At 39.5% G+C, this 14,256-nt stretch overlaps 1 protein-coding gene across 2 annotated transcripts in view; it reads left to right on the plus strand.

Annotated features, from left to right (window-relative positions):
• The first annotated feature begins 205 nt into the window (after window positions 1-205).
• Window positions 206-14,256, plus strand: part of cdk14 (cyclin dependent kinase 14) — a 144,003-nt gene continuing 129,952 nt past the window's right edge. For both annotated transcript variants that reach the window (XM_008290501.1, XM_008290500.1), the window contains exons 1-4: window positions 206-447; window positions 7,681-7,775; window positions 8,408-8,487; window positions 13,456-13,550. In XM_008290501.1, coding sequence (XP_008288723.1) covers window positions 217-447; window positions 7,681-7,775; window positions 8,408-8,487; window positions 13,456-13,550 — 501 coding nt within the window. In that variant the 5' untranslated portion in view covers window positions 206-216. The remainder of the gene's footprint in view (window positions 448-7,680; window positions 7,776-8,407; window positions 8,488-13,455; window positions 13,551-14,256) is intronic.

Consider the following 14,256-nt stretch of genomic DNA (forward strand, 5'->3'; position numbering starts at 1 on the left):
AGAGGTAGTAGCAAGGCTCTACAGGGAGGGAAGAAACCCAGGCTGACAGAGAGATGAAAAACAGGCGGGATCTGGAAGACGGGCACATAGTCAGTTTTTGGCTGAACACTGGTAATCGCAGATGGATTTTTTTTGCCTTTAATGCTCACTTTTATCTTTGCCCTCCTTTCTTCCCTTCTCTTCCTCTTCCCTTCTTGACAGATATGTGTCACAAAGATGTCCACACGCAGCTGCCAGGGAACAGACTCGGTCATCAAGCCCCTGGACACCATCCCTGAGGACAAGAAGGTGAGAGTTCAGCGCACGCAGAGTGGCTTCGACCCGTTCGAGAAGCCCGCCAGCCAGGTGAAGAGAGTCCACTCTGAGAACAATGCCTGCATCAATGCCAAGAGCTCATCTGCCGGCAAAGAGTCGCCCAAACTGCGCCGGCACTCCAGCCCTAGTTCTGTAAGTACACATTACCAACACCATAGACACACCACACAGTAGAGGAGTCAGGTCTTGGTTGCACAAGCTCTCCCTGAGTTGAAACTTAGTTATAACAAAAGTTTGTTCACTGGACATTACAAAATTAAAATGGGTTTCGTCACACATACTAGTGCTTAGGTAGAGCTTAATGGTTGCTGAATAATTACATCGACTACTAGGAATGACTGTGAAGCTACTGAACTAGTCCACTACAATGAGATAAATGGATTTGTTTGATTCATATTACTGCTTTGCAAGTAAAGTTTAATTTCTTATTTTTCTTGTTATCCATTGTTTCATCCTCCAGTTTCATAAATCAGGCTATTAGAGATCCCAAGGAGCAGAGTGCACACAGCCACACTAATTTGGACTTCTTAAGGCTGTTTTGATAGAAGAAGTGATCCTTCTTTTTCAAAGAGGAGATAATTGTGTCTACATAACAAACCTTTTCTGTTCCACTGTTAATATGACAAAAAACCTCTTTTAGTTTAGGAAAATGTGCTTCTTCAAAATGACTAACTATGGTAGTTACAGGTTTGAACCCAAAATGTCCTTTGGGTGCCTTAGATCACACTGAAAAAGGAAACGCTGGCAATAAAGCACGAGACAACAAAACAGAATAAAAAGAAACTGAAAAAAGTTGAACTAAAAATAAATAAATACATGTTTCCAGAGTATGATCATGAACTTGCTCAACTGGTTGAGCAGGCAGCCCATGAATAGAGGCTGAGAGTCCCCAATGCAGTGGTCATGGATGGAGTTCAGTCTTATTGCAGGATGTGCTGCATGTGTCTTCCCCTCTCCTAAAAAGATTTTTAAAAATCTTAAACCAGTCCCAGTACTATGTGAAATAAACAGCAAAGAGGAGCAGATGTACTTGTGGGAGCTTAACGTGAACTCATTGCAGCCAATGCAAATGTGCACAGTCTTGTCAAGCAGCCAGAGGGTTTGAACGGTCAGTATAAGAAGATGTGCATTCATTTAAAAAAAAGGGTCCATATGTGTGTCCTCTTTATAACCATGTGTCAGTCAGTAGCAAGAATTTTTACCCTGGTTTCATTACGGAGAGAATGAGGACAAATTTGGGGCCCAAAACGTTTTGCCTTTGATTGGCTGGTGATTGCATACATTTTCGACAAGGGTTTATCAGCTCAGACTTGGCTATACTGTGGTGTGGAAGCGCACCAGCTTCTGACACTCATGGACCTGTTGTTCTACTAATTTTAGTAGTTCAATTGAAAAACTCTGTCACATACATGCACTGTAGGTTGTAACCGAGAGACACACTATTGCCTTTGTGGAATAGTTGTCATATGGACTGTCCACATGGATGCACATTTTGGAGTTCATGCAAATGTATGCGGAGAGGCTCAAGTGAACTCTTATAAACATTGTGGCATAATGACATTTTCATCACGTGGACCGTTATGTACTCCTGGACAGACAGTATACCACCAACCTTGGACATTGCAGTCAAATCCTACTGCCTTCAGGAGGCCTAACTCTTGGGGCCTGCTATAGTGTTACTCTTTTCTGCTGCCACTAACTTGAGGTACTTTGCATTCAGGAACATGAGTGTAGACGTTGTGCAGCAGAAATACCACATAATGATAACTTTTACCTAATTATGAGATAAACGCTTTTTTTCTGTGATTGAGTTGATAAGACAGGTAGCCTGGCTTCGACTGGAAGCATGGAGAAAGAGCTTGTCTTGACTCCCTCAGTGGTTTAAAACTGGCCCCAGAGCTCACTGATTAATATGTGTCTCTTGTTTTTTTAGTCCATACACAAACAGAAAGCAGTAATTTATGGTGTTGGAGGGACTTATTTATTCCCTATGCATGCATCTAAATAGCCGGTTGTCACATACAATGTAATCAGTGAGCTGAGGTTTAGGTATAGATCACTTTGCAGCTACAGTGGCACCAAACCTGGCAACCTGACTGTAGTGACAATAGTTCAGGCAAACAGACAAGAATCATTAAGCAGAAGGAACACCACATGAAAAGTCACCATCAGCAATGGTGCTGGTGATACAGTGTTTGGTGAGCAGGCGCCTCTGTTTGATAAACAGTGGGTGAGAAAGCAGTCAACAGTTGTGCCAGTGTTGCCATGGAAACACAGCTTGTAATTCTGAGATAGGATGGGGTAGAGGTTTTTCTTTTGCTCATAATTAGTCCCTTTTTATTTTTGTCCAACGTTTGAAACTCCATTACAATTGTCGAAAAAATTAATGATTGATCACCTGCTGCAACTCAATGGAACATTTCTCCAGGTGTTTGCACAACAGAGAGAGATTCCTCTGCCTGTCAGACCACCATCACTCTCCACCAGTCAAGCTGGTTAAGACGGCTAACCTGGGAGGAAAAACTCAATCAGATTAAACCAGTCTGAAGCAACTGCGGCACGGTCAGTGTGCACGAGGCGTGCTCCTCATGGACAGGATGAGGAGTGGAATACAGTTTTACTGCACCTCATTGTCACGTTACAGGAGCATTAGAAGACAATCTAGGAAATATAATGCACATTTTTTTTATCAACTATGTAAATTTGTTTTATCTGAAATGTGATAGCTGGATAGTGGGATGATGCTGTAGAAGTTAGTAATACAACAGAACATTTTTAGAAGAGGAGCACTCACTTTGCAGTGGGAATTAGAACCAAGTCCTCTTTCAAGTTTGAATTCACTGTGCATCAAAATCACACATTAAATGTTTTTTTTTTTTTCCGATTTTTTGTAGTTCTATTTATACCCCCATGCGTGAATAGAATGTGATTAGATTGTTGCTTTCCCTAGACATGCAGATCTCTGTCAGTATCTACCCCTCCCCATCCCACCATTCTACCACTCACTGCAACTCAAGCACACCTCTGCTCAGGCAGCGTAAAACCATTCTGCACTACACAATGGCAAGCTGAAGTATGGGAGTAGTTCAGCCAGGTTTTTTCGGTTTGTTACGTATTAAAATGACTTTTTGAATCGTCTTTTTGTGCAGAGTTTCATGGTGGAAATGATCAGCCATGGCGTTGACTGCTCATTTTGCTCACAGTGCTTGTTGTAGTATATAAAAAAAACACTCTATGAGCTTGCTAGTTTGGTTTAAAAACCTGATTTAAACATTTGGGGGTCTTTAAATGTTTGTTGTTGTGACATTAATAGAAAATCTGGGTGATGACTTTAAAAAATGATGTCAAAGAAATGGTATGACTTTTCTTCAGTGTTTCTCAGGTGTTTTGTTTTTGCAGTCGAGCTCTTTTCCTTTTGTTTATCTGAAAACAGATTTGCCAGGCTGTATCCCTTCACATGCCTAATTGAAGGCTGTTTACAAACAACATGATTTTCTTAATCATGTAAATGAGATTTCTGGGTTTTTGTACATATGTGGTTCCTTTTTTAATTTAGCCCCAAATGTGAAAGGCCTAATGAATGTGCACACAAATGCGATTTAATAAGTGTGATATGAGGCTTGACTGATTGCCTGCCAGCATCACTGCGAGACACTAATGAATTGTTTCAGCCATGATTATGAAAATGTGTAAATTGTTCTGTTAGTAGTTTTTTTTGCTCACACAAACCAGCCAACTTCAATCTCAATAAAGATTTTGAAATCTTTATCAGGCATTTACCTCGCATTCGGAAGCAAAACACTTTTGAACACTGCACTCACCTTTTATACTAAGTGGGAAAATCTAATTCCGTCCTAGAAAGAACTCTGCACATGCTCTCAGACCGTACACTGCACCCTGATTTCTTCCACTTCTTTTGATGCTTGCGGTAAAACCAAACCATTAGCTTCCAAAGCAGCAGTCATTTGTAAGTTGAGTTGTTGGATACGTAGTTAGCTGGGGTCGTCCTTCTACTTTTACTTTTATTTCACAAACTCTCAAAGTTTTCTAAAGTTTTCTACATTAAAATGGGAGTGAACGTAAAGACTTTGTCTTTCGGGGGCTTTTTAATAAATGAAGTGTATATGTGAAACATTTTACTGCTGGATCTTTTGTTTGATGTCTTCAATTCAATCCTCACTGAAATTGTTCAATATAATGACACTATCAGAAGCAACCAAAGCATGAAAAAAGTGTAGGTATTGTCATGTTCCTGAAGCAAACATGTTATTGATATTGATGATATTCATTTTCATATTGCGCTACAGTTTCATTGTTTCTCCAGGCACACAGAATCTGACCAACAGCAAACAGCAGTATTGGTCACTGATGCATCGTGTATATTTACTAGTTTCTAGATGTCTATGATGGTCAACTCAACATCTCTGTGCTGCTGAGTGACAACCAAAGCCATTAAAATAGCTTCAGGGGACAGCGATAAGCATGTTTTACGGGCATTTTACATGCTAAACAATGAAAGTCATTGTCCCATGCATGGATGATGACAATAGTTGCTGTTTGCAACCTGACAGTTATTCTGTGATGGAATATACAACCATGCCCAAGTTTTCTGTGTAGTGGGCCAACATTTAGAGAAAGAAGGATACATTACATAGAATTCAGCTGTGCACATTTCTAGTAACTAACCCAGAGGCTATGGTGTGAACCTGGGCTCTGAGGGCCCCTGGGGTTCTGGAGGTGGTTTCCTGCTTTGCCGGTCTGATAATCCATCTCTGGTGTATTTTTGGTTCCACTGAGCTTTCCCTGTAGTTATTCAAATTGGACTGGCAATCCCTCAGTTTATCTCAAGTAAGGGTGTGCAGTTATAAGGTAAAAAGGATTCAGTCATAAAAAGAGGGTGGGGTTTAGTGGCAGGTGGGGGATAAAATGGTTGATACACAGCACACATGACAGCAAAACAATTACTCTTTTTTTGTGGATGAAAAATACATGAGAACGAAATCCCTTTGTTGTCACAAGTCTCTCTGTGAGGTTCCTTGAGCCACCAGGAGGAGAATATCTTACTGTCCAACTGAGTTGTTTCACAGATAGAGTTTCACTTCCTGCTTGATCCCAGGAGGAAGTCTAATTTGTTTAGAGAAGCGCTTAGAAATGCTGAGCTTCTTAGTGCTGCAGAGGATAGAAAGATAACAGGGGGGGGGAAGTAAAGCAGGGAGGACAGTGAAGACGCAGTAAACACTGTACGGAGGTTTAGACATTTCCTGAAGGTTGTCTTGGGCCTTCTGTAAACACATGAGAGCAGGGAATTTGCTTGAAGATAAATTGACAATGCACGTTGGTACCATTGTGCATTCCGGTGTTGTTATGCTCATGATGACAGAAACACTAAAACTTTTTCCCTGTGCTTGACTGCAGGCATTCAGTCCACAGTGAGTTTAGGTGACAAATAAAGTGTTCTCAAAAAAAAGTCACTTCATTTTTCCTGTTGATCTTTATTGTTCAATGCAGAAAGAAAAGATGAGACTCGCTTGCAGATACTGGACTTTCCTGGTGATGAGATACATAAGCCCTTTGTGCAGTGAGAGCTTACCAACCTGGAACTGAACTCGTAAATGTTGGAGCAGGTTTTGCTTTTGTTTCCTGTCCTCTACGTGCTGTGGAGAAAAGTTCTGGGAGTTAAATTTCAACACCCTTCAGGAGCTCATAGTAAATCAATCCTACTGGTCTGTATGTGCTGTAGGAGGTTATAGGCACTCGCATATATACCTATGTTACCTGTGATTGTTCAAGCAGGCGCTCGAGATTTGTCAAACAGACACATTGACTCGTCTCAACCACGACAACACAATAGTCATCATTCAGCTCACCATGCAGTAAATGGTGGTAAACAGTTTATGATGATGCACCGTCAGTATTCATATCCAACACAGCTTCAAACATGGGACCAAAACTCTACCAAGTGTTTTCTGCTTCCTGGTCAACCACAGTAGCAAAATTAAGGTTAATACCAGTTGGTAGCATCCAAAAGTAGATTGTGTGCCGTGAACATTTTGGACTTTTATTACATTTCTCAGTAATTGTGACTGAATTCAAAGTGGAGGACTGTTAACAATCTGCCGACACTGCTTCTTCAAATCATGGCATTTATAGTTTATTTAATCCAAGTGATAAACAGAATAAAATATTTCACATTTTAGATTGTTCAAATCAGCCACTATTTGTTTCATGACAGCTGGGCACACTGTTGCAAATATTATAACCAGCTTGATGAGTTCATCCCCTTTAATGGTTTCGAGGAATCAGATAAGTCTTGTCAAAAGTTGCCTGATGGAATTTCTTACCTTCCTGAATGAGATCATCAATCATTTTGTGCTGAGGTAGCTTCGAAAGCAAACAGCTGTATTCAGCCACAGGAGTAATCCAAATGATGGCAATAATTGGTCAGCTAAGTAAAGTCCAACAACAGTCCATCGTTAGCTTAGGATGTGAATGTTGGTCAGTCTGGGAAGTTTGAAGAACTTTCTTGAAAATTTCTTTAAGTATAGGAACAAAAACTATGGAAAAAAAAAAACTATGATAAAGTGGCTGCAAACGTACTGCAACATCACTCTGCCATTAAGTGGACCATCATTTGTCAGGAACAATTAGTGAAAACACACTTCCAGGCGTTCGAAGGGCTGTTTGACCAAGAAGCAGATTGATGGAGTGCTGCATCAGATAACCTTGCCTCGACATTCACAGAGTTAAGCCAACTGAGATGGTTTAGAATGAGTTGTAATGCAGAGAAAGCGAAAAGCGATCAAGAAGTGCTCAGCATTTGTGGCAACGCCTTAAAGACTGTTGGAAAAGCTCCAGGTGATGACCTCATGAAAGCTGGTTGGAGGGTGAAGAGTGAGCAAAGCTGGTATTAAAGCAAAATGTGGCTACATTCAAGAATCTAACATTCAGAAGTTGTATTGTCAGTTCAGTTTTTCTGCTGCTAAGTTGTTTTTGTAGCTTGCAGTAGCAACTTTTCGTATAGCGTTCAGTAAGTTAAAGTTTCAAAGTTGAGCTTGTTCTTACCAGCTGGCTATGAACACACTCCTTCAAAGTTGCAGTCATTACCTATTTGTCTCTGAAGTACTGAGACAATGAAGTGTCTAAAAGTTATGAGCTGACAATTAAATAAAAAGAAGATTTTCTAAAATTCTTTCGCTTCCTGTTCAGCGGCATTACACCTCCCCAGTGATGCAGTGGGGAGCCTCCAGATTTTAATTTCTCTCATAGACTTGTAATGTGTTGTGAGAAATCCTCTGAGACTTTCCTTTTCTGGGTTACTGAATCGTCCTTTCATATTACCTTTTCATATCTCTTCTTTTTCCTCAGCCCACAAGCCCCAAATTTGGAAAGGCAGATTCCTATGAAAAGCTGGAGAAGCTGGGAGAAGGTTCATATGCTACAGTTTACAAAGGAAAGAGCAAGTAAGTAGCTTGTGCACATTGAATCTTTGCTTAATCCAGTCACTCTGTTTTATAGGTAATAAGAGCCACTCGTGAATGCGGTGAATATTACATTTAATTAAACAGGAGCAGTGCTGTAACTAAATGAAATAATCAAATGGAAAAGCAATAACAGTTACGGAGCATAGTTTTAATGTCAACAATTTTTCTCTTTTGTGTAGAGCTGCGAACCCCACACATGCAATATAGTTTCCTTTATTTTAATCACTATAGAATGGATGTTTTTATTCATTGATTCAATTGTCATATTTTACGCTTTATGCTTTCGTACTTTCCCTGCAGGATTTGCTAATTAAATTCCAGAAAATGAAAGTTCAAACACTGTAAATGTACAAAACTCCATAAACTCTAATCTTCTCAGTAATGATGTTATTTTGCATCGCTCTTGTCTACAACAGCTTTGATTGGTGAGCCATATTCACTTGTAATCCTGTGGCCTTGTACCCGGGTCTCACTCCACTGCTGCTAAATTACATTTCATTGACTTAGCTATCCTCGCTGCTCTCCAGCTTCACTGATTTTAATAGATTTTTTTAATGTCACAAAAACCCACCAGATTACCATATGTGTGTTGTCCTTCATGTTGTTGCCAGGGTGAATGGGAAACTCGTGGCTCTGAAGGTAATTCGTTTGCAGGAGGAGGAAGGAACGCCCTTCACAGCCATAAGGGAAGGTAAGATGTTTACTGGCGGAAAGACTTTCAACCACAGATATTTGCTCTGTTCTGTGTATTACTGGAATTAATTTCCATTTTGAAGCAGCCACTTGGAAAGTCTCTGGGACCCTGTGTCAAATCACCAAGACAGTTTAACAATTCAATGCATTGCCGTTTGGTTTTATTACAAAACAGGAGGAGAGGTTTTAGACAGCTGTATGCTCATAAAAACAGAAGTGCACTCGCTCAGGAAACTGCCTCAAATGTAGGGCTTTCTAGGTAAACATTCTTAAAAAGAGTCATAATTTCTTTCTGTTTATTAATCTGTCAATGTGTACGTTGACAATGATTAATAATAGTAAGAAACAACAACTGATCAGACAATCATGATGTGCTGAGGGCTAAATGCCTGCATACAAGAGTGCACAAAACCTGTTGTCTCGTGTCAGTAGACATCCGGCTTTCAAGAGAAAACCTGGACCTCACATCTTATAACTCATTAGGCTAAAAGGCCATTTATGTGTACCACAGAACTCCAGAGCTGTCAGGACTAACTGTAGCGATTGATGGAGGAGCTGCTGTGACACCTGCAACTACCTTATCAGTTTACACTGTATGTTCACACTTTGTGACACTGGAAATGTTTTCAGATTATGTTACAGATAAGATGCCTTTGATTAGATCCCTGCGCTCACACACAGTGAAGGCCAGAAACATCAAACATTGAGAAAGGGAGGCGCTGCTGTAGGCCTGATATGGGTAGTCAATCAAAAATCATTCTTTGGACCTCTTTCTGCACAAATATTTCAGAACATAGAATTCCAGAGCTCAGAGAAATCAAATAGAGCATGTGTGCATTACTGTGCAAGAACACATTGAGAGTGTAGTTAGGAATATTAGAATATGATAATAATGAAGTTTTAGCTATCAATCCCCAGAAATGATGAATTGGCATGCAGCTGGCATGCTGGACGAGCACATCACTGATAGATGTGACAGTGAGGCTAGATACCATGTGAAGCTTTTTAATATATTCTATAGTATGGCTGCTGAGTGTCGGTACTGATACCAAAACAACAGTTCTTATATAATTCAGCTTAATCTAAATGTGTGTTTCTGCAAATCCCTTTTAATGTCCTGCAAAAGAAATCAAAGTTTTCAAATGTTAGCTGATAGTTTTTGAAACACAAGATGAAGGCATTATCTGAAAAAAAATCTAGATCGGATCTGTTTGGAGATATCTAAAAATACAGTGCCTCAAATAGTCATTTGTGTCTGATAAGATGTCTTTTTCATTTCAAAATGTTTAGTTGCCTTATTAGAAGTTTTTACAATGACATTTATTCCTTCTACCTCTTTAAAAATACAGCATCTATGAAAATATGTTTATTTTTAAACTATTTGATACAAGATCTCTTGTAGATTGCTGGATGACTATTCTCAGAGTTTCTGCAATTCAGGGTTTGAATTTCTATACTACACTTGCTTACGTTGCCCTTTGCCTTAGGATTTGATTGAAATAAACAGATCATGTAGACCATATCATGTAGGCCATTAAAGATGACATGTTGTGTAATGGTTCTCAACATGGGGTTGAGATTCAGACAAGAGGTCACAAAATTCTTGATCTTTTGCTTGTCTTTTCTTCAGCTCAATCAGTCTTCAAGACTATTCAAATAAATACAAAACCAAAACATCTCTCTTTGGTTGAACAGGACTAGATACTGCAAAGTGGGAAGGTTGGGAACTACTGCCACAGTGGTCTTCATGTAATTTTTTTACTGGGTTCATACACTGTTGAGCCAAGAAAATAAGACCACTTAATTGTGCCATAAGAAGGGCACATGAAAAGATCTGGGATATATATTATTCTCAAAAACATGAACATGAACACACCGTGAACCAGCGGCAGGGTGTTGTGCCTTAACGTGACTAAAGCTCAGTGGCTCCAAATCACAGCTTACAGGACTTAAAAGATCTGCTGCAGACATATTGGTGCCTGATTTCAAAGGGCACCTTCAGAAGTTTTATAGAATCCTGGCCTCATCGGCTTGGAGCTGTTTTGGCAGCATGCGACGGACTTACAGTACATTAGACAGGTGGTCTTAATGTTGCAGCTCCTTAGAGTGTATAACAGCAGTAGAGTGCAGGCCTGGCTTGGTTTATCCTGTCAGTTGTGTATGAGAAACCCTTGAAACTTTTTACTTTACTGGATGGACCAAAGGAAGAAACACTAGCCTCCACAGGCACAACTGGTATTTAAATTTCGATGAGAAAATGATGCTGTCTGTTTGATCTGTATGATCCATGCCTGATTAAGTGAGAGCCATCTTGGACTTCACACACACATTGCCCAAACTCTCATTGTGAGAGGATCAGAAAGGCACTTTGAAATTGAACTAATTCAGCAATTACTGAGCAGGAAGCTCCCAGTGCAGATATGTGAGCGGCATTACTGCTGAATAAAATATCCCAGAGTAGAGGACAGCTGAATGTGTGTGCTCCCGGTTATTAAAACTAGACACACGCATGCCGTTGCTAGAGATGGGTTTTGTGTGTGCACGCATGCATGCATGCATGTGTGTGTGTGTGCACGCGCGTGTGTGTGTGTGCGTGTGTGTGTATGTGTGCGTGTGAAGGAGGAGTTTGGATCTTCAGACTGGTGACAGGATCTTTGAGGTATCAGACTGTAGCGCTAACCTCCTGCTTACTGAGAGGAGTCCTGCCTTTGATCTGCTTATCTGATTTTTTTTAACAACCTTTAGGTACTCATACAGGATGAATGTATTCATGAGGCTTCATCACTTGCCGGCTCTCTGAAGATCTGTCCGTCAAAGCTCCCCTGTGCCCTTGGAAAAGAACTTTGTTGTGTTTCCTAAATTAATCACATTGGCCACCATCTGAAAATCCCATTTATGTCTCCTATAACGTACTTGTGTATTGTTTGCACAGTAAATATAGGGCCAAGAAAACTGACATAAACTAATATAAACAAGCAGTGGTGACCAAGATTGTAACTTCAGTTCAGAAGTGGAAGGGAGGCTGTGAAGTCAACATTTCTCTGAAAAAAAACGAATGGTTATAAGGCTTTCATTTTAAATCTTTTTAGGCCTATTATTTGGCAAGTCTTCAGTATCTGTATTCTCCCAGCTGTTCAATCTAATTAAAGCAGTTTGTTTAGGAAAATTCTATTTCAATTGAATTAAATTAGTAAACTAGGTCATTCAACTCAGTTCACCCAATTGTTAAAAATGTTCACACCTTTGTCTGATTTTTTTCCTGTGCATACATATGTTTGTAAGAACAACATGTCTAAAAGTCTTTAGTTACAGGTTTTTGAGTCAAAACTTTTTGAGTTCATAATTCTTAAAGAAGGTGGGGTCATGTCGATTTTCATGTCATTTTTTCCACTCTCACCTGTGTAGCAAGGTTTGAACTGCCATAACTTGAGAAATAATGTAGCTAGAGTCCTGAAATTTTGCAGGCTCATTGATATGTACTTTGATAAAATAACACAAGCCAGAAACAATAGGAACTCTAAAAAATTGAGTATGTTGACAGTCAGAGGCATTATGTGAGAAAAAGAAATATTGAAATGAATTTTTTCACATTCATAGCCATTATTAGAACTCTCACTGATCAGGTATGATCGATGAAATCCCTCCAATAGTGTCCCAACTGGAAGAGTTTTATAATGTTATTACTGGGCTAAAAGAAAAATCATGGTTTTCCAACTCATAGTACTTCAAATAATATTGACACATTTCTGGTAATATTTTTTCTGTATGGACATGCAGACATCATAAACTCAGATACAGGTTAGAGCTCAGTTTTGACTCCATATGGAACTGCTTCATTTTTATTCCAGAGACTGGCTCTGATAGACAGCTACTGCTAATGATAGCTAATGGTGTACAGTGCATTTTTAATAAAACACATATCTGTTACTGATGTTCAACATCAGCATCTTTATAGGATAATATGTTGATTACACATCATTAAATGTAAGTCAGTATAATTCCTGAGAAACATGCAGAAGAAGCCGTGGTCGTGTTACACTTCTGACACACTGACTTTTCAGATGAACTCCAGTGTTTGACGTTCATCATCTCAGGTCACACATGACCTCATCACAGCTTGGTGTTCCTAGAAATTATTATTATTATTATTATTATTATTATTATTATTATTATTATTATTATTATTATTATTGGAGAATATAAAAATTCTTTCTGGTGGTAGACCTGAAGGGTGAAAACCCAGAGTAACAAAGAACCTATTGTGAGCATACAGTAACAACTAAAGGTGATCTGGAGGTGCCTATAAACTTTTAACTGTCGTCTGTTTTCTGGAGACTAAGTATACGCTGAGATTCTATTGAGGAAACCTACTGAGAATTCTGTTTTTTTTTAATAAGCTGATCCTGAAGTTCATTCTACAATCAAGTACGCTTTCATTTGTTTCCATGTAATAAAATAATCAAAAATCTTTATTTTGCTGTTTTTTAAAAAAAAAAAAAACAAACAAACAACTAATTAATGTGAATCTTCCAATGGAAAACTGACTACGGCAAACTGTAAGCGATCTACCTCATTTATCACGTATTCCTTTGTATTTTGCACAATCCTCACAGTACTGTACTAAGATGTGACTCAAATTAAGACCTGTGTATTTCCTTGCAACCTCCCCAGTAAGACTTTGCCAGTAAAGTAATGAGCATTTGAATCATCTCCCCAGCACATCATCTTACTGCTAATTAAGAATAACTTTTACATCATAAATGTGTTGACAAATGAGTGTGAGAATTTCCAGCAGTAAATCCACCCTGTACTTTCTCTTTGTGTTTTAATCTTTTCTTAATCCCCTGTATGCAGTGAGACAGTCTAATGATGCAACTAATGAAAGCATAGATCATAGCAGGTCCTGGTCTTATCTCAGTATGTGCTTTGTATTAACGTGCTGTCTGTTCTGTTTCTGCTTCTGCAGCATCTCTTCTGAAAGGCCTGAAGCATGCCAACATTGTGCTCCTCCATGACATCATCCACACCAAGGAAACCCTGACTCTGGTCTTTGAATATGTGGTGAGTCTGCACACTGAGATCACCCATTGGAACTTTGATGGGTTGACCGTAGAGTTCCGAAATTAGATTGGAATCTGTTTTTAGCATTCAAGAGGAAATGAAGCCCAGTTTTAAAGGGGAACAGAGGTCAGCGTTCATGTGTGTTTCTTTCGTTTGACTGATTTGACCTCAGTGCAGACTCACTGATTGAGTTTCAGTTTTTAATACTCTGCACACAGAAACATGAGCTGTGGATATTTTGATTGGCATACTCTTGGTTATAGGGCACTTGAAGAATGTTAAAGCAGCCAGAGCTTTTTCCGCTCTTTACTCCATGCCATAGGATGGCAGCCAGGTCCACCAGAGGCTGGTCTGTCTGCATCCGTAACAGGAAGACAGGCGACCATTTTATTGGAAGGTTGCTGTTTTAGTATGTTTCCACAACTGCCCTGTTGAATACTGTGGACCCAAATGTCATCAAATGATGTTGACATATTTTTGGCATGGAGGAAAACTGTGACCTAGCAATACTGCTTACCTTGATAATATAGGCATGTCCTTTGTACCTACCATCAGAGGTCCGAATAAGAGCAAAACATGAACCAAAGATGTGGTGTGAGGACGTGGTGTGTTGGTCTGCAGTCGCTCCACCTTGCTACCTACAGGACTTAACAGTTTTGCTGCTCATGTCTTAGTGCCAGACATAACAGGCCATGTCAGAGATCTT

This window comes from Stegastes partitus, unplaced genomic scaffold (genome assembly GCF_000690725.1).
Source record: "Stegastes partitus isolate 25-593 unplaced genomic scaffold, Stegastes_partitus-1.0.2 Scaffold677, whole genome shotgun sequence".
NCBI lineage: Eukaryota > Metazoa > Chordata > Actinopteri > Pomacentridae > Stegastes > Stegastes partitus.